At 32.7% G+C, this 25486-nt stretch overlaps 1 protein-coding gene across 4 annotated transcripts in view; it reads left to right on the top strand.

Moving 5' to 3' along the window:
* The window catches only part of LOC658191 (limbic system-associated membrane protein), a 239105-nt gene that overhangs the window by 176475 nt on the left and 37144 nt on the right, over positions 1-25486 (top strand). For all 4 annotated transcript variants that reach the window (XM_008193611.3, XM_015977875.2, XM_064359694.1 and 1 more), the window contains exon 6: positions 24681-24778. In XM_008193611.3, the coding sequence (XP_008191833.1) occupies positions 24681-24778 (98 nt within the window). The remainder of the gene's footprint in view (positions 1-24680; positions 24779-25486) is intronic.

Consider the following 25486-nt stretch of genomic DNA (forward strand, 5'->3'; position numbering starts at 1 on the left):
TTGTTATTTTAATAAGCAGCGTACTTTTTTGTTGATATAGGCAAATTAAAATTTCTGTTTTAAATAAAGCAACTTTTTTAATGCTGATTGGCTAATTTTTGTAGTTTTATGCTAATTTTGATCATTTTTAAGTTATGAAGTGTTTTAGTTTCATTATTAATAGTTACAAAAAAAATTATTCTTTCGATTTTTGTCATTTTGGGGACATTTTGACAACCTGAACTACTCCCTGAATACAACCACTTCCGCCTAGTTTATTAATTTTATAGTTCAATTCAATTAAAAAAAACACTAGTTTAGAAAAAATATTATTGAATTTGAAAACTTTTTAGAGCATAATCTTTTACCAAAAAATTTCCATAGTAGGTTGCCATAATTTTTCTTTAATAACTTGCAAAACTAAATGGAATTTCAAAAAAAAAACAGTTTTGAAAAATGTTTATATTTTTAAAGAACTTGATGATGTACTAATAAGTTTCTTTGTAAAGTTTTGTTTTTGTTAAACATTTGATTTTTTTGAATGGCACTGATGTTTTTGTAAACAAAATTTGAGCATATTTCTTAGCATGTTTTCATTTTTTGTGCATTTTTATGCATATTTTGCTAAAATGTTAAGCTTATTTTAAAGCTTATTTTCGTCTTTTTTGAGCTAAAAAGTCCGAACTTTATTTATCACTATTTGATTTGGAATCAACAGCAATATTTTTTTTGATATGAATACTTTCACAAATGTCTTTTTTGTAATGTTCTTTGTAAATTTTGTAAATTCGTGTTTTGTTTCTTTAACAAGATTAGCTAAGGCTATTAGATTTCTTTTACATTGTAAGTTATAATGATTGTAGGTGTAGAGAGAGTAGAGAGATCTACAGTCATATATTGTTAGTTTTTTATCCAATTCTTTGATTTTTGTTTAGTCCCATACAATTTGATCACACATTATACCACAAATTCATAACCTACGCTCCTTTTTTCTAATTTAGACGTTTTTGCTTTTCATTTGCTAAAGATTTGGATTTTAAAGTTTTCTTCAAAGTTTTTTTGTTACATGTAGAAGACTAATTTTTGTCATGAATTAAACAATTTTTCAATTTATGAATATCAGTTAACTTATGTATAATATTTAAAAGACAGTGAATTTGAATTTGAAGAAATTGTGGAATCAGAATTATTACTATTTAACAAGTTGGGTAGGTCAACGTTAATCATTATAATATAACATTTTGTTGACAAAATTAAGTGGATAATATTAATTCTTGCAATATTTTTGTAGCTGAAATTTTCGCGAAGAAATTTTGGGCCACTTAACTTATTAACTTTAATTTTAAGAAATTTTATAAGACTTATCTTTTGCTGAAGAAAATTAAATGATTAAATAAAAATTTTAAATACTTAAGGAAGATGTTGGTTTAATGTGCCAATTAGTTTTAATTTTATTTTTAGGAGTTCTAATAACTTTAACATGAAGATATGGAATTACTTCGTTATTTTCAAATTTAATTGTTTTTAGAATTAGATAATGATAATAAGTATTAAATATTATATTAAATATAAGGTCTTGTTTATTAAACGGAACACAGGTAAGTAAGTCATCTATATAAGGTTACATAGAGGTATTTACTTTTTCATTGGTATATTTTAAGAAATTTTGAATTTAGGGGTCAACAGGTTTGTTTTGTATGTAAAAAAGCTCGATCATTCCCGTTTCAAACCGCCTTTTAATGGTTCAGATTGCGAAATATTGCGTTTTCAACCTAGCTGTCGCTATTTGAGATGAGCATAATCGCTCATGTATGTTTTCTGTTTCTTCGGCGTCCGCCTCCATTTATGGTTTTTGCTGCAAGATAAATATGTTTATGGATTTTGTTCACAAGGGAGAAATATGAAGTCGTTTCTTCGGTCCGTCCAAGTGAAAATCGATAAGGCAACATTTGCAAGCGATTTGTACTACAAGCAATGCATATAGTCGGAGAAAATAGAACCCCGGCAATTATCCCCGAGTATCCTTTGTGTCCTCGCAAGCTGTGATCAATCCCCATTCGACCTGCAGCTGCAATTACAAGGACCAAGGACTCGACAAAGATTTCCCCACTTTGACCCAATTGCGTCTGAAGTGCGTGACCTTTGCGATATTTTAAACAAAAATGTGGCACGTTGCGCTATTTAATGAGGTTTACGGACTAATAAATGAAGGGGCTTAATTATTGGATATCAAATAAGGGAAAATATTTCCACGTCGTGCGCTGGAACTTTGTTCCGAAGGACGAATCGTGAATACACCTTCGGAAACGTTTAATTGCATTAGTTCTGTTTCAGTTAATCATGAAATTGAGCTGAAACGTGCAGAAGAATTTCAGCTAGAAAGTTACCTCCGTAATTAATACATGTATCTTATATCTAAATTGTGTTACCTAAGGCTGTATACTGCAACTTCGAGATAAATTTCATTGACATCTCGCCAAATTTATTTACTTACCTACCTAACATTTTAAACTTTGCTCGCAAACAGGTTTTAATTAGTTGCAAACTTCAACTCCAGCCATAAATTAACCAAGTGCTTTTTTACGACTGCATCACGTGGAGAAGCCACTGAATTAAAACGGAACTAAAGATTTTTTCGCCCCCAGCCACTATAATTACGTCGAACTGGCGACGCATTTGTGATCAATAGTTGTAAATTGTAATTTTCCTCTCTCGTGTTCGAATTTTTCGATGGATCAAAAAATGGGAAAATGTGTGCTTTGCGTGCCTTGTCTTCGCTGCAACGTGCTCGAAAACATCTTATCAACATTTCAACCTTCGTCAAAACCGAGGTAATTCTATCTGCTTAATAAAGCTCCGACAGCTCTGTTTTCACATTATCGAAAAAGACGTTCGTGTAATTTTTATCGCGTCTGGTTTAGTGGCACGTGTCATCGTTGAACGAGTCTTTTGTGCGGTTTCTCAATAGCATAACATCTTATACCAAGTGTCGAGTGCCCCCTTTAGCATCAATAAACTTTCCCCTAACGTGACCAGCATCACACGTTTCTTGTGCGGATTAACATTATTCGATACTGAGGGAATTTTCCGGATGGGATAAATCACAATTCGGTTTTCCTTCGGGCTTAAAACTTGCAACAATAAAAAACAACGCCGCTATCTATTAATTACGCCTTTTCCCATTTTTGCCCGAAATGCCATTACAGCACAATATGCATGGCTGTCACGTTCAGAACGTTGCATTCATTTACGTCGTAAAGTAGTTCAACTACCAATCATTTCAACTCGGATGTATGCAATATCAGTTATCTGTCAATGGTTAATAGGATTTGATAGAGAATTATAAACACATTATTCGATAATAAATAGTGATTTTGGGGTCGCATACGTTCATATGCCTTTGTTATAAATCACGGACTTGGTGTACAGATTAAATTTTAGTACTAATATGTTGCCGATTCGACGCATAATCGCACAAATGATTTTTAATTTAATGCGAGATTTAATCTTGAAGGGTCCATGGTCCAGTCCGAGATACCCATTAAAGGACCCATTTCACTAAACTGACCCCTTAAGCAGGGTTTTACATTCGGGATCATTATCAATAACAATGAAATCTCCAAGGGACAGCTCCAGGACCTCTGAGTTAATTGGAAATCTTAGTACAAGAATGTAATACAGACGCTCTGTTTTTGCGAAAGCTCTCCGAAATTAATGCAATATTTTACCGCAAAATCTTTTCATTTTGCCGCTTCCTGCACTATTTTAGACACACTGTGGCTAGTTCTCTAGTCATTTATAAAATAAAGTATCAAAATAATGATTACATACTATGTATACAGCCTGGAATTTTTAACTGGAATAAAGTTCATAACTTTGATTTAGGCGATTTTAGTGAAAATTCCCGAATCAGTTCAATTTTTGTTTTTCCTTGCCCACTATTTGGTGCATATTGATTTTGTTTATCTGTTGTCAGAAATGCATAGCCACCTATAACTTTTTTTTCAAATGTAATATGTCAAGTAGTACCTCGTATGAAAGTCCTTTTTGCAAGCATAACAACGCACTATTTGTTTTTTTAATTTTTTTAAAGCCTACGTGATAAAGAAATTAAACCCAATTTTATTTAAACATTATTTAATGCAAGAGTTGTTCAACAAATCACCGTTCCTCTCCTGGAAAATAACATAACGATAGTAGCATGAATTTCTAACATTTTGCAACATTTCTAGTGTGATTTGCCTAATTTCAATGTAAATTGAAATGTAAAAATTGGTTGTAATTTTTTTATCGTGTAGGCTTTGAAAATATTCAGAAAACAAAGAGTGCGTTGTATTTCTTGCAAAGTGCTCTTTCACATGAGGTGACACTTGACATACATTTGAAAAAAAAAGTTAGAGCTGGCTTGGCATTTTTGAAAACCGATAAACAAAAACTGCATGCAACAAAAATAAAAAATCGACCTGTTTCAAGATTTTTTACAAAAATCGCTTATATCCAAGTTACAAATTTTATTTTAGTCAATAATTCCACATTGCTTTATTTCTTTTATCACTTGGGCATTGACAATATTTAGAAAATAAGTAGTGCGTTGTAGTGCTTTCAAAGTGCTCTTTTACATGAGGTGTCACACGACATACCATTACATTTGAAAAAAAAAGTTTTAGGTGGCTGTGTAGTTTTGACAGCAGATAAACGAAAACCATAGCTACCAAATGTTGGGCAAAAAAAACAAAAAGCGATCTGTTTCAGGAATTTTTACAAAAATTGCCTAAATCCAAATTATGAATTTTATTCCAGTTAAAAATTCCACACTGTATACAAGACAATAGAGAGATTGTTTGTCATCTACGAGTGAAAAGATTCAGTTCAAGAGTGACGAAATCATTAGTGGTGGTAGTGTATAATAAAAAAACTTTAACTGTAAGAAAAAAAGTTATGTTTGTTTCATTAGTCCTTTAGATTAATATATTAAAATTTGTACACTTAATTGGATAAAATAAATTTAATAGCGTTTATTTACTCAAAAGAGTTAATAACAAGATAGTTTAATCTGCTATACAAAAAATGAACAAAATATACAAGCTGAGTGTAAAGTAAGGCTCAAATTCTCATTTCCGTTGTGAACCATTTTTCAAAAAAATCCTCAAACACGTCGATTTTATTTTAAAAATACTACAATTTGACACCACTGTAACATTTGTAACGTCATAGGTTTTTGAGTAATGATCTCTTTTTTAAGTAACCACATTTTTGTTTACTGTTTTTAATAGTATACTTTTCTATCTTTCTGACATCTATAAAGAAATTGAAAAAATAATTTAAAAAATTGTTAATTTGACTTTATCTTTATTATTTTGCTTTTTTTTTCCTTTTTTGAAAAACTATAATAACGAAAATATTAATTCACTACGTATACAGTTAATTAGAAAAACTAAAACGTGATGTTATGAAAAACTAAAAAAAATAAATATAAATATGGGTGTTGTGGTAATGCCATCACCCAAGTGTCAGAGTTTTCAGGTCGCATCTACAGCCTCAGACCTGACCTAACGACCACTAGTAGTAATCGCTAAAAAAAATAAAGTTTTTGTTAGATCTAAATAACACTTATAAAAGTAACTGTATTTGATTTATGTAATATTTTTGTCATCCAGATTTTTAAATTTTGGTATTGATGTTTCTGGTTTAAAATTTAAAACGAATTTCCCGCTTGATGTCTTTTCTAACTAAATAAAATTTCATGACGTACTTTTCTTTTGGGAGAAAACGAATAATCGATACTGTTTACAGTTGAGATTATTATTCACCCATTAAGCTGAGTTAATAGTTAAGATTATTAGACGCCCAATATCAAATGAGTTGTTTACTAAATTTTTTCGTTAATCGAAATTCTTTTATGCTGGTGACAAAATTTTAAATTAAAAATTTTGTCGCATAAACCGACCCTTAGTCTAATATTAGTTAGTAAGATCTTCTCTGTTGGTATAGGAGCAAATAATTCTACACTTTGTAATTTCACTCAAATCTTTATTTATGTAAGTAGATATTGTCATTTATTTGATTGTTTTTTAGAAAACAACAAGGTTGGTGTTTTTGTGAGCCAACATTATATGTTCTGTCGTTCTCGTTTAGAATGAAACACAAGTCAACAGTTACATTAATCAGGAAAGTAGTGAATTTCGTCCAAGTTGACGAGCAATAAGGCTCTTAGCCCTTAAATGAAATAAGTTTTAAAATCACTTCACAACTAGTTTCCAATATCGTTCAATGTCTAGTTGGCTGGCTGTTATGGAGGTCATATTACAAGCTGCAAATTGTATTTTTCCTCCAAGCCCCCGTTTCCTCGCCATACACTTAATTAAAGTTGAAGATAAGAGCTCGAACCGTTTAAACTCCAACCAGCAAAGTTTTCATATTTACATGGCGTGTCGTCGTGCTAATTCCGCGTCCTTCTTCATTGTTTATAACTCGAATCGTATGTATCATGTACGTGTAACATTTATCGGCTCGAATAAATTATGGAGTCGGCCCCGTGTCTGCAGTGTGCGACCTGCATGCACCGTACTAACTGTAAACAATTGCACTTGCACGAACATGATCATACATCACCCTTTATCTGCAAGCTGCGACGCTAAAGAGCCCCCGACCTAAGCCCGCCCTCCCATTATTGAACTATCATCGACCAACTTGCCAAGAATGACTCGATAGTTCCCAACTTCACCTCTCAGATTTGCATCAAGATTGCGCCCTTGTTCCTGCAAATATTTGCCGGCTTTTTATTGACATTCTTATGCAGACGGACCTGAGTGCAGGATAACGCTGAAGCTGCACTTAGCTCGCAATAATTCCGCAGCGACGGAAAATTACTAAAAACTTCACTACACCCTGGACTATTAGGTATTCTAATCGGGAAGGACTGCCAGGGCTCGGGCAGTAAAGGTGCTCGGTTTAGAGCCCGGACCTCGCCTGTCTGGAATCATTGATGACTCAGACACATAAAGTAGGGCCCGATAGGCCACTACTAACACCGCATATTATTAACTATTTAACAGGAGCTGAATCAAAAATCGCAAGAAGTGACCCCAAGCCCTATTTTTAGCTTTAAAAATCGGACGAAATCAATGACGGGTCAGCGCGCCTAATCGCCCAAACAACAATAAGGTCAGGGGTCGTCGCTGTGAGCTGTTCTATGAAGTGAACAAAAGTGATTGATTCGGGTGTCAGGCTTTTTAACATACTAAGACAGATGATTTGAAATTATCCCCAAAATATCGATTATTCGAGCGAAAACTGGCCGCGGTAACCGTAATTTTGTTGACAGGTTAATGGGTGTTTTCCACCCGTTTTTGTACCTCCAGTTATTGCGCTTTAAAGCGACAAAATACAACAATTAACGCGCGAGATTTACGATACTGAACACGAAAATTGTGTGACCATTTCCCTCAAGGACAGTGTATGTAACTCAATCAGCCTTTCATGTTAACCTCAGTAAAGCTTTGGGACCTGCAGGACTTGCCTATTTCCTGTCGGGATAATTTACAGAGAGCGACAACCAAATTACCTTTTTACTTTTTGCCGACTGCAGCACGACACAATCCGCTGCAAAAATTAACCCGGTTAATAATTAATGTAATTATAACGCCAAACTGCTCCTAGATAATTTTGTTATTCACCGGAAGACGAAGTTTGAAACACTTTGAAGGTAAAGTTTGGCATCGGGAGGAACAAAACTTAAGACAAAGCGCTACTAATGGAACATCATAAAAATCATAATATCTTTCTCGTATCGTATTTGCAGGCTCAGTTATATCACGAAAAGCGTTCAACATAACAAAGAAAATAAAAGAACGCATAAAAGACTACATAAAACCAAAAATAATAAAAAACAATTACATAGTTTCAGGCGAAGCAAACGTGGTTGAAATAATATGCAAACAAAAAGGAAGGATCACATCTTTCAGTAAATAAAATAGGGAATATGAAGCTCATGTTAGCGTTCTAAGACGGTATTAAGGCGCTTTCAAATAATAAAAGCCAGCTCCGGTCACATAAAAAATGGCGATAAAGCCCAGGCCGTAAAATGGTAATGACGGCCAGCTGGTGGCCGGTTTTAAAGCCGTTCGGTCAGCCTCAGCAAAAATATAAACAACTAGTGGATATTAACTTACAACCAATGAAGCGTCTACTTGACCACTAATACAGGGATAAAGTTATTAACACGCTCCCTAAGGGAAAAAGAAAAGAAATAAGGCGCTTAGAGGGTCAAAGTATTATTTTTGTAACTAAATATTTTAATTCAGATTACAACAGGAAGAGTAAAGATCGTCTTCTTTTGAAGGATGTTCTCGAGTTAATAGTAACCATAGTAGCTCTACCTGTATTGATTACATGTTAACCAATTTAGCTGAAACTTTTTTTAATTGTAAACTTATTGCTGACCACTTTGGTCATCTACTGACAATCGAACTGAATGCATTGGGAACCAAGAAATTAGCTTATGAGTCAACTCTGCCTACTCACAGACAAATAACTAACAATAATAATATTAAACATTTTAAATTTCACTTATCCCGTGCTGATTGATCTCCAATTACGGACTTCGATTCGAACTTATTCAAACTGCCGAACTAGTAATAAAGAGATCACACCAACCTTAATAGACGAGAGTAAAAATCTTAAAAATATGTACTACTATGTCAAAGCTGCAAACTCTGATGAAATTATAAAGAGCTGCAAACAGAAAAAAGCTGCTCATAAATATAATAATATAAAAGCCAAAAAAAACGCACTACAGTAAAGTATTAGAGCAATCCACTAATAAATCTTGGAAACTTGGAAACTAATTAATGAAAAATTAAATCGGGGAAAGAAAAATACTAATAAGATGGAATTATTATGTAATTCAAATTTAATAAGTGATACTAAAGAAGTATATAATATTTTTGCATCTCATTGGGCATTGGGCAAAATTTGTCATTACCCAATACAAGTTCTATTGATAATTTAAAGTCCCTTTACTTCAAACCTATAACTCAAGGAGAAATTCTGAACATTGTAAGTAGACTCAAAATTAAAAATTCCTCAGGTTCGGACAATATATCAACAAAAATACTAAAATGTATGATCAAAACAGTAATAACTCCTTTATTTTATCCAATTGATTTATCAATTGACAGTGCAATTATTCCAGATGCTCTCAAAACATCACTTGTCACTCCGTTACATAAGAAAAGTGACGTTCTCAACATTGAAAATTATAAGCAAATACACATTACAAGTGCATTCTCTAAATTTTTTGAGAAATTAGTATAAAAACGTATAAATAGCTTTCTAACTTTGAATAAAATCATATCTCAGGCACAGGATGGTTTTCGTAAAGGTAATGCTGTCGACACTGCAACATTTCAATTAACTAACATTTTATATAAACATCTTGATGAAGGCAAGTATGAGCTTATTTTTTGATCTCGCTAAAGCATTTGACACTATACAAAATAGGCATTGAATCATTGAATCATTTCTGTCTAATCGTAATCTTAAAGTTAAATACGTAAATAACTTCTCTGATCCATGCGATATTATTTTGGGTGTTCCACAAGGAACAGTTATTGGACCACTGCTATTCATAATGTATTTAATGATTTACCTCACTATGTAACAAGTCAATATGTCTGCAGACGATACCCGCATAACTATTACTGCTGACAATGTTGAAATGCTGCAAAATACAGTAAAATTATCAATAAAAGAAATTTCGTCATGGTGTGACAGAGATATTTTCTTACAATTAAGTGTTTCTAACGTAAAATAACCGGCGGAATCCAAATTTGCAAGAATTAGATTGCTACGACTAACCGTTCGATAGATATCGTCAAAAATTTGGTCTCTTAACAAAAATGTCTCAACTAAACTTAGATCATTATCTGTCAATTTTTTGGAGCTATTTCCTTATGATTAAGTGTTTCTAACGTAAAATAACCAGCGGAATCCAAATTTGCAAGAATTAGATTGCTACGACTAACCGTTCGAAAAATATCGTCAAAAATATGATCTCGTTACAAAAATGTCTCAACTAAAGTTTTATTATTATCTGCCAATTTTTTGGAGCTATTTCTTTATGATTAAGTGTTTCCAATGTAAAATGACCGGCGGAATCCAAATTTGCAAGAATTAGATGGCTACGAGGAACCGTTCAGAATATTTAGAATAGACTGTTACTGAATGTGAATAAAACGGTTGCCATTAACGAAAACTTAAATTATTAGACTCTCAAAGCATCTACAACCTACAATTATCTCAATATACAAAGTTTTAAGGTACAGTCATGATGAAATAGAATGACACCTTTACCAACCGGGCCCGATAACAAATGCCTGACTGAAATCTTTTAGGTCATAAATTTCAACAAACAAAATAATCTACAAATTGTCCAGCTCGTTTACACAATATCCAGGTGGTTTATAAATTAGCCAAACGTACACATTAAGCGTATCATATCGAAAAGGTTTTTGGATGCGGTCATTCTTTTTTATCGTGACTGTACAGATATAGATTGATTAATTTGTTTAGTTTAAAAGGGAATGCAAAAATTATTTAATAAAAATGTCATGTTATAGTCCTGAGGATTTTATAAACTCATGATAACTTGTTATCATTTTTAATAATGTTATTGTTGACCTACCAATTTGTGTATCACCACCTGATATTGGTTAATAAATTTATGTATTTTATTTGTGTGGTGTGGAGGGTCGATCGCGTCGTCCTGAACTAAGCCCGGAATCAGAAAACAAATTAGTAAAATGGTAAAGTTTCTCTAGCGCCGAGTTGCCTTGAAATGCTAATTAGTGTCGAGCTAAGTCCCAAATTTAGTCACGAATTTAGTAATATCTTAGAGTGGTCGGGTAATAAGGCTAATGCTGACGCAAATAGGCGTGTATATGTGCCTCGCTCCGAGTTGTGTCGTCCATGTAGCAGCTTTGTGTGTTTATCAAAATTCAAATATAAATGCAAATGGCGGGTTATCACAGTTGTTATCAGACGAGCTCTGATAATCATGGCTCGAATCTGTGAACAATGTCCCGGCCGCTTATAACCTAATTTACCTGCGTCTAACTGAATATACATGTAAATCTCGCCCCAGCTAATACTCCAAAACCAGCACCGGCGTTGTGCGAGCACCAGGTCGTCAGCCAACTCCCAACGCGTTCTCTCACACCCAAATTCACTTAACACGTGTAAGCCACTTCCGGCATTTCGCAGAAAACTCTCCACGAGGCCCAACACCAATCACCAGCTAATTAGTATCTCACTACACTCTAGGAATAAATTTGCCGCAATTTCCCCCTTTACTCCCAGTCATAAATAGAGCTGGCTCAAGTTTATTTCCTTATCTGGGAGCTCATTGTGCACCTAGCAATCACCTCGAGCAGTAATCCAAGAATTCCGATTCGAAAAGGTCAGCTTTTTAGGTTCTCAACTGCAGATATAATCAAAGACGATTTTTCTTTAAACACAAAGTAAGTGTTTGCCTTTTGAAGAGACAATAAAGCCGTGCAAACTAGACAAATTTCCCGGCGCCTTCAACAAAGAACATTAGTCGCCGCTGCCAGGTGCTAACACTGCAAAGAAATAAATATTCAAATAGGAGATCAAACAATTTAACCCTTGAGCGAATAAAACAAATCAAGACGACAGTCGTAATAAAATTTCGCTGTGATCATGCACTTAACCCTCACGGATGGGCAACCCTTCGTAGGGGCATTAACGGAATGACCGGAAACTTCGTTTAATCTCCCATCCGTTAAAACTGCAAACGAACGTGGGACAACTGCTTTGAAATTGATGTCTTATTTTAATGTGTTTTCTAAACAGTCCTGCTTCACGGAGCTTACGCTTCAATAATCCCCATTTTTTATTCGCTCTAATTTACTCGCAAGGAATTAGCTGATGAGTAACGAGCCATGTTATAAAATTTGCTTTACATCAGGAGTTTTCAGTACAGTGCGTTTCATTAGCTAATTAAGTCAGCTAATTAATTGATGTTTGGGGTTGCAGCAATTATTTTTACTCCATTTCAAAAATTGATGTGAACGTAAGAACAATATTACTGATAACACGAACTGATAAATTTAATTTAATACCAATAAATCGTTCGAATTGTCCATAAGCAATTTACCCGACTTTTGTTTACTCTCAAAATTACAGCCACGTTGCAAATATTTCACTCCTGAAATTATCCCCTCGAACATCATATTGTCAAACTGGAGAATTACACGAGTGTAAATCGGCCTTCTTGCCAGAATACCGAATGTTGCACTCGTGCACCGAATTTTGTTGGTGCAACAGTAAGTTGCAGCTGCGTGACGCGGGAACAATACTCCACCTTGATTCTCGAGCCGCTTCATGAATCGTAATTGGGGGAAATTCTTAGCAAATTTGACATTATGTTGGCACAAATTATAACTCCAGCAGCTGCGAGGCTCGGGTACAACAGCATCGAATAAATTGAAAATGTGTTAGGTAAAAACTATTCCAAGTACAATTCAAACCCCGGCGCCTCCACCATTTTTAACACAACAAAAATGCATTGACACAGCTTGTAGTGGATCGAAACATTTACAAAAAAAGATACATTGATAAAAAAAATGATTGTAACATACCTAAATATAAATGCAATATAAGCAAAATAAAAATAATCAAAATTCTTATCATACATAAAACTTGTGGTGTGTCGGAACATTTGCAAAATTTTTAAAAACATTAATTAAATCAACACTGGTTTTTTATCTTTTAAATAATAAAATTCTAGAAAGGAATTTTAGCAAAGCTGTCAAGACAAACTTAACACCACCCAGAACAATGTAATCATTGTTTAAATTTAATTTTTTTAACGATTATTACCGATCTTGTCAGCTAGAATTAGTACTATTGGTCGCGTATTTATACAAATGCAGAAATAACCCACTATTGACTCACCCTGTAGAATTAAATAAGCAAAGAAATTACGTAGTTATCTTTTTAAAAATAATCAAATTTTTTGTCACACACAAAAATATTGAATAAAGTATGATTACAATCATTTTACGTAATTTTTTAAGTCCAGGAAGACACTAAAGCATCAACGATGTTTTTTGGGTAACGACTACTCTAAAAATTTTCGGTATATTTTTTATTAGTCATAGAAAATCACCTACTTACTCTATTCAAATTAAAATAAAAGCCCAAATGATCGGTGGACTTTAAAATTTTGGAAACAAATTTAATTAAAAGCAATATTTTACTAAAAATTAGAATACTACACGTTTCCTCTTTGCCTTAAAAGTTACTCGTAATATTAAACTATCTAACGGTTGAAAAATTCAATTTGCAGTGACTTTGCTGGTAGAGGTTACAAGCTTTGATGAATTACTTTGACGAGCGTTAACGGTTGCTACAAATAGAAACTTGCACGTCTTTCGTTATTTAATTAACCACGATTGCAAGTTATCTGACATTTTTTGGATTTCATCAAGTCTTACGAGTGAGTTCTTAAGCCTTAAGCTATAATTCATTATTGTTATCCCGGCGCCTCCACCATTTTTTACACATTTATTGTGGAAAAATTGCTTTGAAAAAATTATTACACAGCTTCCAACAGAATTAACGACAGTATTCAGTCATGCATTTTAAAATCGACATTTCTTATGTTTTAAATTGTTACAACAAACCGGAAAAAAAAAATTTCATTTTCGTCAACTGTCTAACATGAGCGTTGGGCAAAAGTATTAAACCAAGCGTTTTGTGGCTAAATCATGTATCCTATAAAAAAACAGTTAGTACATCACCAAGTACTGACAAAATGTGTTTAGTTCAAAAATAACATTATATTGTTAGCCCGGCGCCTCCACCATTTTTAACACATCTATTATGTTCCATATTTCATAATAATTATAATAAAGCTTGCATTCTGACTACACAATAACTCTTTTGGAAAAGTTATTACGCAGCTTCTAACAGAACTAACGACAGTATTCAGTGATGCATTTTGAAATCGACATTTCTTATGTTTTACATTGTGACAACAAACCGGAAAAAAAAATTTTCATTTTCGTCAACTGTCTAACATAGAGCGTTAGGCAAAAGTATTGAACCAAGCGTTTTGTGGCTAAACCATGTATCCTATGAAAAAAACAGCTAGTACATCAGCAAGTACTAACAAAATGTAATCAGTTTTCAAAAATAACATTATATTGTTAGCCCGGCGCTTCGGCCATTTTTAACACATTTATTTTGGAAAAAATTGCTTTGAAAAAATTATTACACAGCTTCCAAGATAATTAACGACAGTATTCAGTGATACATTTTGAAATCGACATTTCTTATGTTTTACATTGTGACAACAAACCGGAAAAAAAAATTTTCATTTTCGTCAACTGTCTAACATAGAGCGTTAGGCAAAAGTATTGAACCAAGCGTTTTGTGGCTAAACCATGTATCCTATGAAAAAAACAGCTAGTACATCAGCAAGTACTAACAAAATGTAATCAGTTTTCAAAAATAACATTATATTGTTAGCCCGGCGCTTCGGCCATTTTTAACACATTTATTTTGGAAAAAATTGCTTTGAAAAAATTATTACACAGCTTCCAAGATAATTAACGACAGTATTCAGTGATACATTTTGAAATCGACATTTCTTATGTTTTAAATTGTGACAGCAAACCGGAAAAAAAGATTTTCATTTTCGTCAACTGTCTAACATATACCGTTTGGCAAAAATATTGAACCAAGCGTTTTGTGGCTAAACCATGTATCCTATGAAAAAAACAGTTAGTACATCAGCAAGTACTGACAAAATGTGATCAGTTTTCAAAAATAACATTATATTGTTAGCCCGGCGCCTCCACCATTTTTAACACATTTATTATGTTTCATATTTCATAATAATTATAATAAAGCTTGGATAGTGACTACACAATAACTCTTTTGGAAAAGTTATTACGCAGCTTCTAACAGAACTAAAAACAGTGTCCAGTGTTGTATTTTGATATTGGTGCTCTTTATGTTGTAAACTGTGATAACAGACCGGAAAAAACCTTTTGATTCTCATCATCTAAAATATATTATCCGTCAGAAGCTATCTTGTGTAGGTGCTGTGTATTAACTGCACTTAATGCATCACTATTGTAACAGCTTTGTAAAAACTGTAGAATAGGGTAGACGTTTTCCGTCGATTGAGAGACAACCGACATTTTTCCCGGCGATTGCACTTAAATATTGAGCGAGCTGTCGAGGGCGCATTGTTCCCAAAGAACCGACTCAACAACAGTCAATTGTAAATATTCAATAAATACCCGCGATTAAACCGAATTTACCTGCAAATACGGTTAAGTCACGTGTAAAGCTGATAACAGTTGTATCAAGCCCAATAATGAGCTGTCAGCGACAGCATCCCGGGGTTTGTTTATCATGCGTCCTTTTGGAACATCACCCTTCTTCAAACCCCATCCCGGTACGTCGGACACATGCCTGTCTATTTGCTTTGGTAAATAATGGCCTGGAATTATGCCATATACCATTGTCAATCACAGGTGCCACTGAAGAGTTTTAAACGTCAAATAAGCGATTTCCTTGTCGATTCGCTCTAATTAGGACCCGATGAAGAGCTAATCTGGGTGTAATATCTTCGATTTGGCGCTGCATGTATTATTTTTACACCTCACGGCATCAGGGCGATCAATTCATTTCACACCGGCTACATTCACACAAGGATTTTAAAATGATTTACAGCACGATTAGGCTAACTAGAATAGGAGTTCCGGCGCAACAATACAAACAACTAATATTGCTATCCCGGCGCCTCCACCATTTTTAACTAATTCCCTATTTTATTTATTTAATGTCTTGCGGCCGCTTGATGTTAAATCTTTTATACGTTTGCATTGTCCATTGCTTTTTATTTCATTTCAGAGCAAGAATAATGTTTGCTCGTAATAGAAATTTTATTTGTGGTAATTCATTTCCCCATTTCCATGCACATATTCCGCGATAACAAACGTCTGTCGCAGTTCAAGTATGATAAAACAACCGACCACGCCATTCATAAACCAGATTTGGCGAAAATTAGAGCATAATGCAGACGTAAAAAGGAGATAACCAGACGTTCATTCATGTGATGCAATAACACTTCCATACAAATCTGTAGCACGTGAAAAATATTAACACTCGAGCGTAATGTGGCCATAACGTCGAATAAGCCGCAATTAAGCGCCCCATCGCCATATTTTCGGGGATTTTGAGTGCGATCGAAATTCCAGGACTGCTAGGAAATGCATTAAATGCAATGAGTGCGGTCTGCGGTCGCCTCAGAGTAAGATTGTCCAAGATAGATTGCTCCAGTTTATGTAGTTTTAGAGACGGAGTCTCGTCGATCTGGAGAGAATATTAATTACGCACCGAGGATATAAACATAAATTTAACCGTGCCAGAGTGTAAATCTGCTCCAATCCTTATTATATCGTGTTAAAGCTGTACGCCGTGTTAATTAATCATCACGGGCTTTATTTATCTATAGACCCCAACGACTTTTACTTCTTAAATGATTATTTATTGCCCGACTAGAATTTCGAAAATCTATTAAACTTTCCGCGATAAAACTACGCCTAGGATTTATGGCCTACGAAGAAATTATTAGATTTTAAGCAAAAATCTCCGACGAGATTAAAACTTTAATTCGGGTCGTAAATACGCTCGAATGTCCTCCTGCACATGTAGAAAATTAAATGTGGCAGTAGTAAAAACGACAGAAGACATTACGTCCTGTAAGTGCCGTAATAAAGTAGTGCAGTGTTACAGAAACGATGTCCATGCGAGCAAGAACGTCCGAAATAATCATACTTTCTATCCGAGCAGAGAGAAATGTTCAGTACGGCTCTGCTTGCTTAATAAGTGTCATTTGTTACATGCTACATGGTTACGGTCTAAGTAACGGCGATATCAGTGGAAGTGACGTTTTCTAAAAACATAAAGATAACAGTTCCCGGATACGCTTGAGATCTTGAGGAGAGAAAGCTGACATTATTGCTAATTAACGTTATAGACAATAGTGGCAATGTACACTGCGAGTACTTTAATTGAATCATCACTCAAGATTAGCACGGAATTGCGGGCTTGAGGAAATTAGCTGAAGAAAAATATTTCGAAGGATAACTGTGTAGCAGTTGGTTTCAGAAATTATTTTGCAACTACACCTTTATCAGAAACGGTAAAGTTTATTTCAGAAAATGTTAGTTGTAATTCAGATTACTTGACTGTATTTCAGAATGCATTAAATGTAATTCAGATTCGTAAGTTATTTTCAGAAAGCGATAGTTAATTGATATTGGTCACTTGTATTTAAGAAATCGTAACTTGTAACTCAGTCTGTATAAATTGTAATTCAGAAAAAAAATTAAGTATTTTGAATTTAAAATTACAGAATACCACAGAAAATCAAAACTATGTTTTTTATTAACACTGCGTTTTTTACTTGGCTTACCTATTTTAAATTGAAACATACAGAGTGACCCAGAGGTGTGTAATCAGTCTATAACTTTTTTGCTATTTAAAATATTGCCATGCCATTTTATTATACGACTGATTGACATAAAGTACACAAACTAAAAATATTTTTATTTTTAAAAAAATAATGTAACCTTGTTTAAATTATTATAGGTCTATCTCTTTTCGTTGCGGAATTATTCAACTTTTCGTTATATAAAAGACCAGTTTTTGAAAAATTACTACAAAGTCGCCAATGGATATTTTCCAAAAAATTTGCCACAGAAAAACTCAGAATACCTTGCAGTTTTAGCAAATAGTCGACTTTTACTTAAAACACGCAGATAATGTACAGGGTGTGCCAAAACGCCAAAAAAGTTAAATAACCCATTTTTTTCAAATGGAACACCGTGTATTTCTTTACACGTATAGATAGCATTTTTGATAACCTTTTTAATGATATAGGGATTGCATAAAAACTTTAATATATTTTTCGATATTAAAAAAAATATATTTTATTACAAGAAAATTTTTTATTCAAGAATCTAAAAAGTCAAATGGTAATTTATTTTTTAATAATGTACATTAGTAATTTAGTCATTACTTAACACATAAATGAATTTTACTCATAAAGAATTAATAACAAAATAAAGAAAAATAGAAAAAAAAATTAAGAAGTACTTCTAATTTGCTATATAAACTGCACATTGTTAGAAAGCTTATAAAAAATGCTATCGATACGCGTAAAAAAATACATGATGTTGTATTTGGAAAAAAATGTATTTAACTTTTTGCGTTTTAGCACACGCTGTACATTCCTTGCGTGTTTCATGTAAAAGTCAACTGTTGCTAAAACTACAGAATATTCTGAGTTTTTTTGTTGCAAATTTATCGGAAAATATTCATAGACAATTTCGCAAAGATTTTTCAAAAATTGGTCTTTTTTATAACGAGAAGTTGAATAATTTCAAAATAAAAAGAGATAGACCCATAATAATAGTGTATATAAGGTTACATTATTTTTTTGCGTAGAATCTAATTATGAAAAAATATGTAGGGTTGTTCCATTCAAGAAAATATAACTTTGGTTCACCACCCTTTGTATACAACAACCCTGTGTATAATAAAAAAAAAGTTTGTGTTCTTTGAGTAAATCTATCGTATAATGAAAACAAACTGCCAATATTTTAAATATCAAAAAAGTTATAGACCCCTGAATCACCCTATATTTGACCACGTCTTACATTTTGTGTTTTCTTTGTACATTATGGTATTTTCTTAAATATTAGTACACTGAATAATTACATCGTCTGATCTGTTCTTAAATACAGCTAAAAATGTCAATATAAATTACCCTTTCTGAAAAACAATTTACAATTTTTTACAAACAATGTTTTCTCAAAATTAATTTACTAATCTGAAACTCCACTGACATTTTCTGCAATACTCTTAACTAATCTGAACTACAAGTAATTTTTTCTTAAATCAAATTTACAACACTGGACTACAGTTCACTTTTTCTGAAATACTTGTTACTAATCTGAATTTTAATTAACGGTATTTAAAATACAGTTGAAAACGGTGTAGATCGAGTCCCACCTAGTATTTGGATAAATCATAAAAATATAACCGATAATTAATTTGTATTAAATTCGAACAAACCCCCAGCGAATTAAATTGTTTTATCAGCGGTATTTAAACATGTAATCAGTAAAATTCCAAATAAATGCACTTTATCCATATTCAATTTTGTTGAATTCTCGTTCCGCAAATATGAACAAATCATGTCCATTGTTTTTAAACATTTTCGTTTCAAAATTTTATACGTCAAACGGTCTAAACACCCCCTCGAAACCATTTATTCACAAAATTTTGCGGAACCGAAAAAGTTTCAAATGTTTGCTCCAGTAAATTCGCAACAAGAGCTACACAAAGTTTGTGTTTGTCTTTGAATGACGGATGAATCGTCCCTATTTTTAGTCTCTGGTGATATCCCACAAAAATTTTGGGTTTGTGGTTGCATTAATGAAACTTGAAAGACTCATTTTATTAAAATGACGCGGTTAAAATGAGTGGCAAAGACGGTGTGTTTGTTTAAATTTTTATTCGTTTTGCATTGGCGTCAATTAAGTGGCGATGCTTGCACACAAAATATTTAATAGAGCGTAACTGTTCAGTGAGCATATTGTGGTAATTTTAAAAAATCACTACAAAGTCGCCAATGGATATTTTCCAAAAAATTTGCCACAGATAAAGTCAGAATACCTTGCAGTTTTAGCAAATAGTCGACTTTTACTTAAAACACGCAGATAATGTACAGGGTGTGCCAAAACGCCAAAAAAGTTAAATAACCCATTTTTTTCAAATGGAACATTGTGTATTTCTTTACACGTATAGATAGCATTTTTGATAACCTTTTTAATGATATAGGGATTGCATAAAAACTTTAATATATTTTTCGATATTAAAAAAAAATATTTTATTACAAAAAATTTTTTTATTCAAGAATCTAAAAAGTCAAATGGTAATTTATTTTTTAATAATGTACATTAGTAATTTAGTCATTACTTAACACATAAATGAATTTTACTCATAAATAATTAATAACAAAATAAAGAAAAATAGAAAAAAAAATTAAGAAATACTTCTAATTTGCTATACAAACTGCACATTGTTAGAAAGCTTATAAAAAATGCTATCGATACGCGTAAAAAAATACATGGTGTTGTATTTGGAAAAAAAATTTATTTAACTATTTGTGTTTTAGCACACGCTGTACATTCCTTGCGTGTTTCATGTAAAAGTCAACTGTTGCTAAAACTACAGAATATTCTGAGTTTTTTTGTTACAAATTTATCGGAAAATATTCATAGACAATTTCGCAAAGATTTTTCAAAAATTGGTCTTTTTTATAACGAGAAGTTGAATAATTTCAAAATAAAAAGAGATAGACCCATAATAATAGTGTATATAAGGTTACATAATTTTTTTGCGTAGAATCTAATTATGAAAAAATATGTAAGGTTGTTCCATTCAAAAAAATATAACTTTGGTTCACCACCCTTTGTATACAACAACCCTGTGTATAATAAAAAAAATAGTTTGTGTTCTTTGAGTAAATCTATCGTATAATGAAAACAAACTGCCAATATTTTAAATATCAAAAATGTTATAGACCCCTGAATCACCCTATATTTGACCACGTCTTACATTTTGTTTTTTCTTTGTACATTATGGTATTTTCTTAAATATTAGTACACTGAATAATTACATCGTCTGATCTGTTCTTAAATACAGCTAAAAATGTCAATATAAATTACCCTTTCTGAAAAACAATTTACAATTTTTTACAAACAATGTTTTCTCAAAATTAATTTACTAATCTGAAACTCCACTGACATTTTCTGCAATACTCTTAACTAATCTGAACTACAAGTAATTTTTTCTTAAATCAAATTTACAACACTGGACTACAGTTCACTTTTTCTGAAATACTTGTTACTAATCTGAATTTTAATTAACGGTATTTAAAATACAGTTGAAAACGGTGTAGATCGAGTCCCACCTAGTATTTGGATAAATCATAAAAATATAACCGATAATTAATTTGTATTAAATTCGAACAAACCCCCAGCGAATTAAATTGTTTTATCAGCGGTATTTAAACATGTAATCAGTAAAATTCCAAATAAATGCACTTTATCCATATTCAATTTTGTTGAATTCTCGTTCCGCAAATATGAACAAATCATGTCCATTGTTTTTAAACATTTTCGTTTCAAAATTTTATACGTCAAACGGTCTAAACACCCCCTCGAAACCATTTATTCACAAAATTTTGCGGAACCGAAAAAGTTTCAAATGTTTGCTCCAGTAAATTCGCAACAAGAGCTACACAAAGTTTGTGTTTGTCTTTGAATGACGGATGAATCGTCCCTATTTTTAGTCTCTGGTGATATCCCACAAAAATTTTGGGTTTGTGGTTGCATTAATGAAACTTGAAAGACTCATTTTATTAAAATGACGCGGTTAAAATGAGTGGCAAAGACGGTGTGTTTGTTTAAATTTTTATTCGTTTTGCATTGGCGTCAATTAAGTGGCGATGCTTGCACACAAAATATTTAATAGAGCGTAACTGTTCAGTGAGCATATTGTGGTAATTTTAAAAAATCACTACAAAGTCGCCAATGGATATTTTCCAAAAAATTTGCCACAGATAAAGTCAGAATACCTTGCAGTTTTAGCAAATAGTCGACTTTTACTTAAAACACGCAGATAATGTACAGGGTGTGCCAAAACGCCAAAAAAGTTAAATAACCCATTTTTTTCAAATGGAACATTGTGTATTTCTTTACACGTATAGATAGCATTTTTGATAACCTTTTTAATGATATAGGGATTGCATAAAAACTTTAATATATTTTTCGATATTAAAAAAAAATATTTTATTACAAAAAATTTTTTTATTCAAGAATCTAAAAAGTCAAATGGTAATTTATTTTTTAATAATGTACATTAGTAATTTAGTCATTACTTAACACATAAATGAATTTTACTCATAAATAATTAATAACAAAATAAAGAAAAATAGAAAAAAAAATTAAGAAATACTTCTAATTTGCTATACAAACTGCACATTGTTAGAAAGCTTATAAAAAATGCTATCGATACGCGTAAAAAAATACATGGTGTTGTATTTGGAAAAAAAATTTATTTAACTATTTGTGTTTTAGCACACGCTGTACATTCCTTGCGTGTTTCATGTAAAAGTCAACTGTTGCTAAAACTACAGAATATTCTGAGTTTTTTTGTTACAAATTTATCGGAAAATATTCATAGACAATTTCGCAAAGATTTTTCAAAAATTGGTCTTTTTTATAACGAGAAGTTGAATAATTTCAAAATAAAAAGAGATAGACCCATAATAATAGTGTATATAAGGTTACATAATTTTTTTGCGTAGAATCTAATTATGAAAAAATATGTAAGGTTGTTCCATTCAAAAAAATATAACTTTGGTTCACCACCCTTTGTATACAACAACCCTGTGTATAATAAAAAAAATAGTTTGTGTTCTTTGAGTAAATCTATCGTATAATGAAAACAAACTGCCAATATTTTAAATATCAAAAATGTTATAGACCCCTGAATCACCCTATATTTGACCACGTCTTACATTTTGTTTTTTCTTTGTACATTATGGTATTTTCTTAAATATTAGTACACTGAATAATTACATCGTCTGATCTGTTCTTAAATACAGCTAAAAATGTCAATATAAATTACCCTTTCTGAAAAACAATTTACAATTTTTTACAAACAATGTTTTCTCAAAATTAATTTACTAATCTGAAACTCCACTAACATTTTCTGCAATACTCTTAACTAATCTGAACTACAAGTAATTTTTTCTTAAATCAAATTTACAACACTGGACTAAAGTTCACTTTTTCTGAAATACTTGTTACTAATCTGAATTTTAATTAACGGTATTTAAAATACAGTTGAAAACGGTGTAGATCGAGTCGAGATAAATCATAAAAATATAACCGATAATTAATTTGTATTAAATTCGAATAAACCCCCAGCGAATTAAATTGTTTTATCAGCGGTATTTAAACATGTAATCAGTAAAATTCCAAATAAATGCACTTTATCCATATTCAATTTTGTTGAATTCTCGTTCCGCAAATATGAACAAATCATGTCCATTGTTTTTAAACATTTTCGTTTCAAAATTTTATATGTCAAACGGTCTAAACACCCCCTCGAAACCATTTATTCACAAAATTTTGCGGAACCGAAAAAGTTTCAAATGTTTGCTCCAGTAAATTCGCAACAAGAGCTACACAAAGTTTGTGTTTGTCTTTGAATGACGGATGAATCGTCCCTATTTTTAGTCTCTGGTGATATCCCACAAAAATTTTGGGTTTGTGGTTGCATTAATGAAATCTGAAAGACTCATTTTATTAAAATGGCGCGGTCAAAATGAGTGGCAAAGACGGTGTGTTTGTTTAAATTTTTATTCGTTTTGCATTAGCGTCAATTAAGTGGCGATGCTTGCAGACAAAATATTTAATAGAGCGTAACTGTTCAGTGAGCATATTGTGGTAACGGTTGTATCTAATTGCAATTTTCGTGTATGGCAGGTATGTGTGTGTCTGCTGGCAAACAAGGTTGTTTAGATAGTGTAATGGTTATAATTGAAATAGGAACACCTAAATCCCGATAAAATATGAATTTATGCCGGCAAGTCAATTTAGCCCAGCAAAGTGTAGTCGCTTACACTCCCAACACTGCTGATAACAACATCGTACCAATAACGACATGTAATGATTATTAACGATCTGCGAACCACAATCGGTAATCACAAAAGCCTCTGTGATTCTGCTTTACACCCTGACCTGGATGCTTAGCATTAGCGTATAATTAAATGTTTGCAGTATGCAATATCAATGGAAATGCGAGTTTTACTACAGCGCGGGAATGCCGCCGTTTCGATTCGTATAATTAATAAATTCTGAACTTTGCGTAATTTAGTAAAAAGCGAGTTTAATTTTTCATCTAACTGATCCTAATTGTGCGCATTAAAATTCCCCAGCTCGTCGCGAAATTTTTTCCTAATTATAAACCCTCGTCGTGCTAGTTCCGCGAATGAAATTATCTTGTTCAGGCAAGAAAGAATCGGTCGAGGATCTAATTTAATTTTAATGTAACACAACTAATGCATTAGCCGTATAAAATTGGAATTAATATTTCAAGCTCCGCGGAAGTGTGCATTTTTTCACGCAGTCGTAAATATTTCGCAAAAATGTTAATGAATCGCCCTGGAACCTATTGAGCCGGTTGATTTATGCCAAGGCCGGGAAATAAATGGCACAGGGCGGATCCTCGGTGTTAATTAGGCAATACTGTGTTCACCTAAGCTCGCTTTTCGTTTATTATTTATTGCGTTCGGGTTTGCGGCTTGCGGTCTTTTGTCGGGAGCGATCTTAGACGATAAAGCGCGAGTGAGGTATCGAATTTACATGTAAAAGAGGTGGTTTTAATAATTTTGATCGTATCTGTCGTGATGAATATGGTACAAAATATGCTTTCCGGGGTTAATTAAGCGAACGTATTCCGCACTTTGTTATTACAACAATACGGGGATGCGGCACTTATGGGAGAATTTGTTGCAGATCCCCCCGAAATTTCCGTCGAGAAACCGCTGGTTCATTCAGGGGAAGGCCAGGAGGCGCAGCTGGTCTGTATCGTCCATGGGGAGAACCAACCTGAGGTGAGTGAATCACAAAGAAAACATTTATTGAGATTAATTCGAGGGGTGGACGGACAGTTATACTCTGATAAAGGGAATGCCATCCGATATAATAACTCTCACCGTTTTTTATAAAAGGCGAGGCTATTGATCCGAAATTCTTAGGTGCTTTTTGTTTACGTAACAGAATACTAGTAAATAAATAAATAATCATTTTGGGATTTAAAAAAAAAAAGATGAATGCGACGTTTCGAGATTTTACTATCTCTTCTTCAGGCCTTTTAGGATACAGTGTCCCCACAAAAATTCAGAATTTTCATTGTAATTAATTTGTAAGAGAATTTACGTCTGAAGCTTGATAATAATCTAGAAACGTCGACGAAAAATTTTAATCTCAAGGTTAAAATTAAGAAATAAAAAATAGGAGAACAAAACAGTAAATAAATAAATTTAATAATAATCACACAAAAAATGCCCTTATGAAAAAGTTAATCGCTTGGAAATTTTGACGGTGGGATGGATCCAATTACAGGGACAAGAAATAAAAACAAAAGTGCTTTGGTCGACTAGTTTTGTTCTAATTCAGAACATCATCAGGGCTAAAGCATTAAATACATAATTTAAAACGTTTAAATATTAATATGGACATGTCACTGATAGTGATGGAAAGGCAAGACCACACTTTTAAATTATGTAAGTAATGCTTTAGCCTTGATGGTGTTCTGAATT

The sequence above is a fragment of the Tribolium castaneum genome, chromosome 1 (genome assembly GCF_031307605.1).
Source record: "Tribolium castaneum strain GA2 chromosome 1, icTriCast1.1, whole genome shotgun sequence".
Taxonomy (NCBI): domain Eukaryota; kingdom Metazoa; phylum Arthropoda; class Insecta; order Coleoptera; family Tenebrionidae; genus Tribolium; species Tribolium castaneum.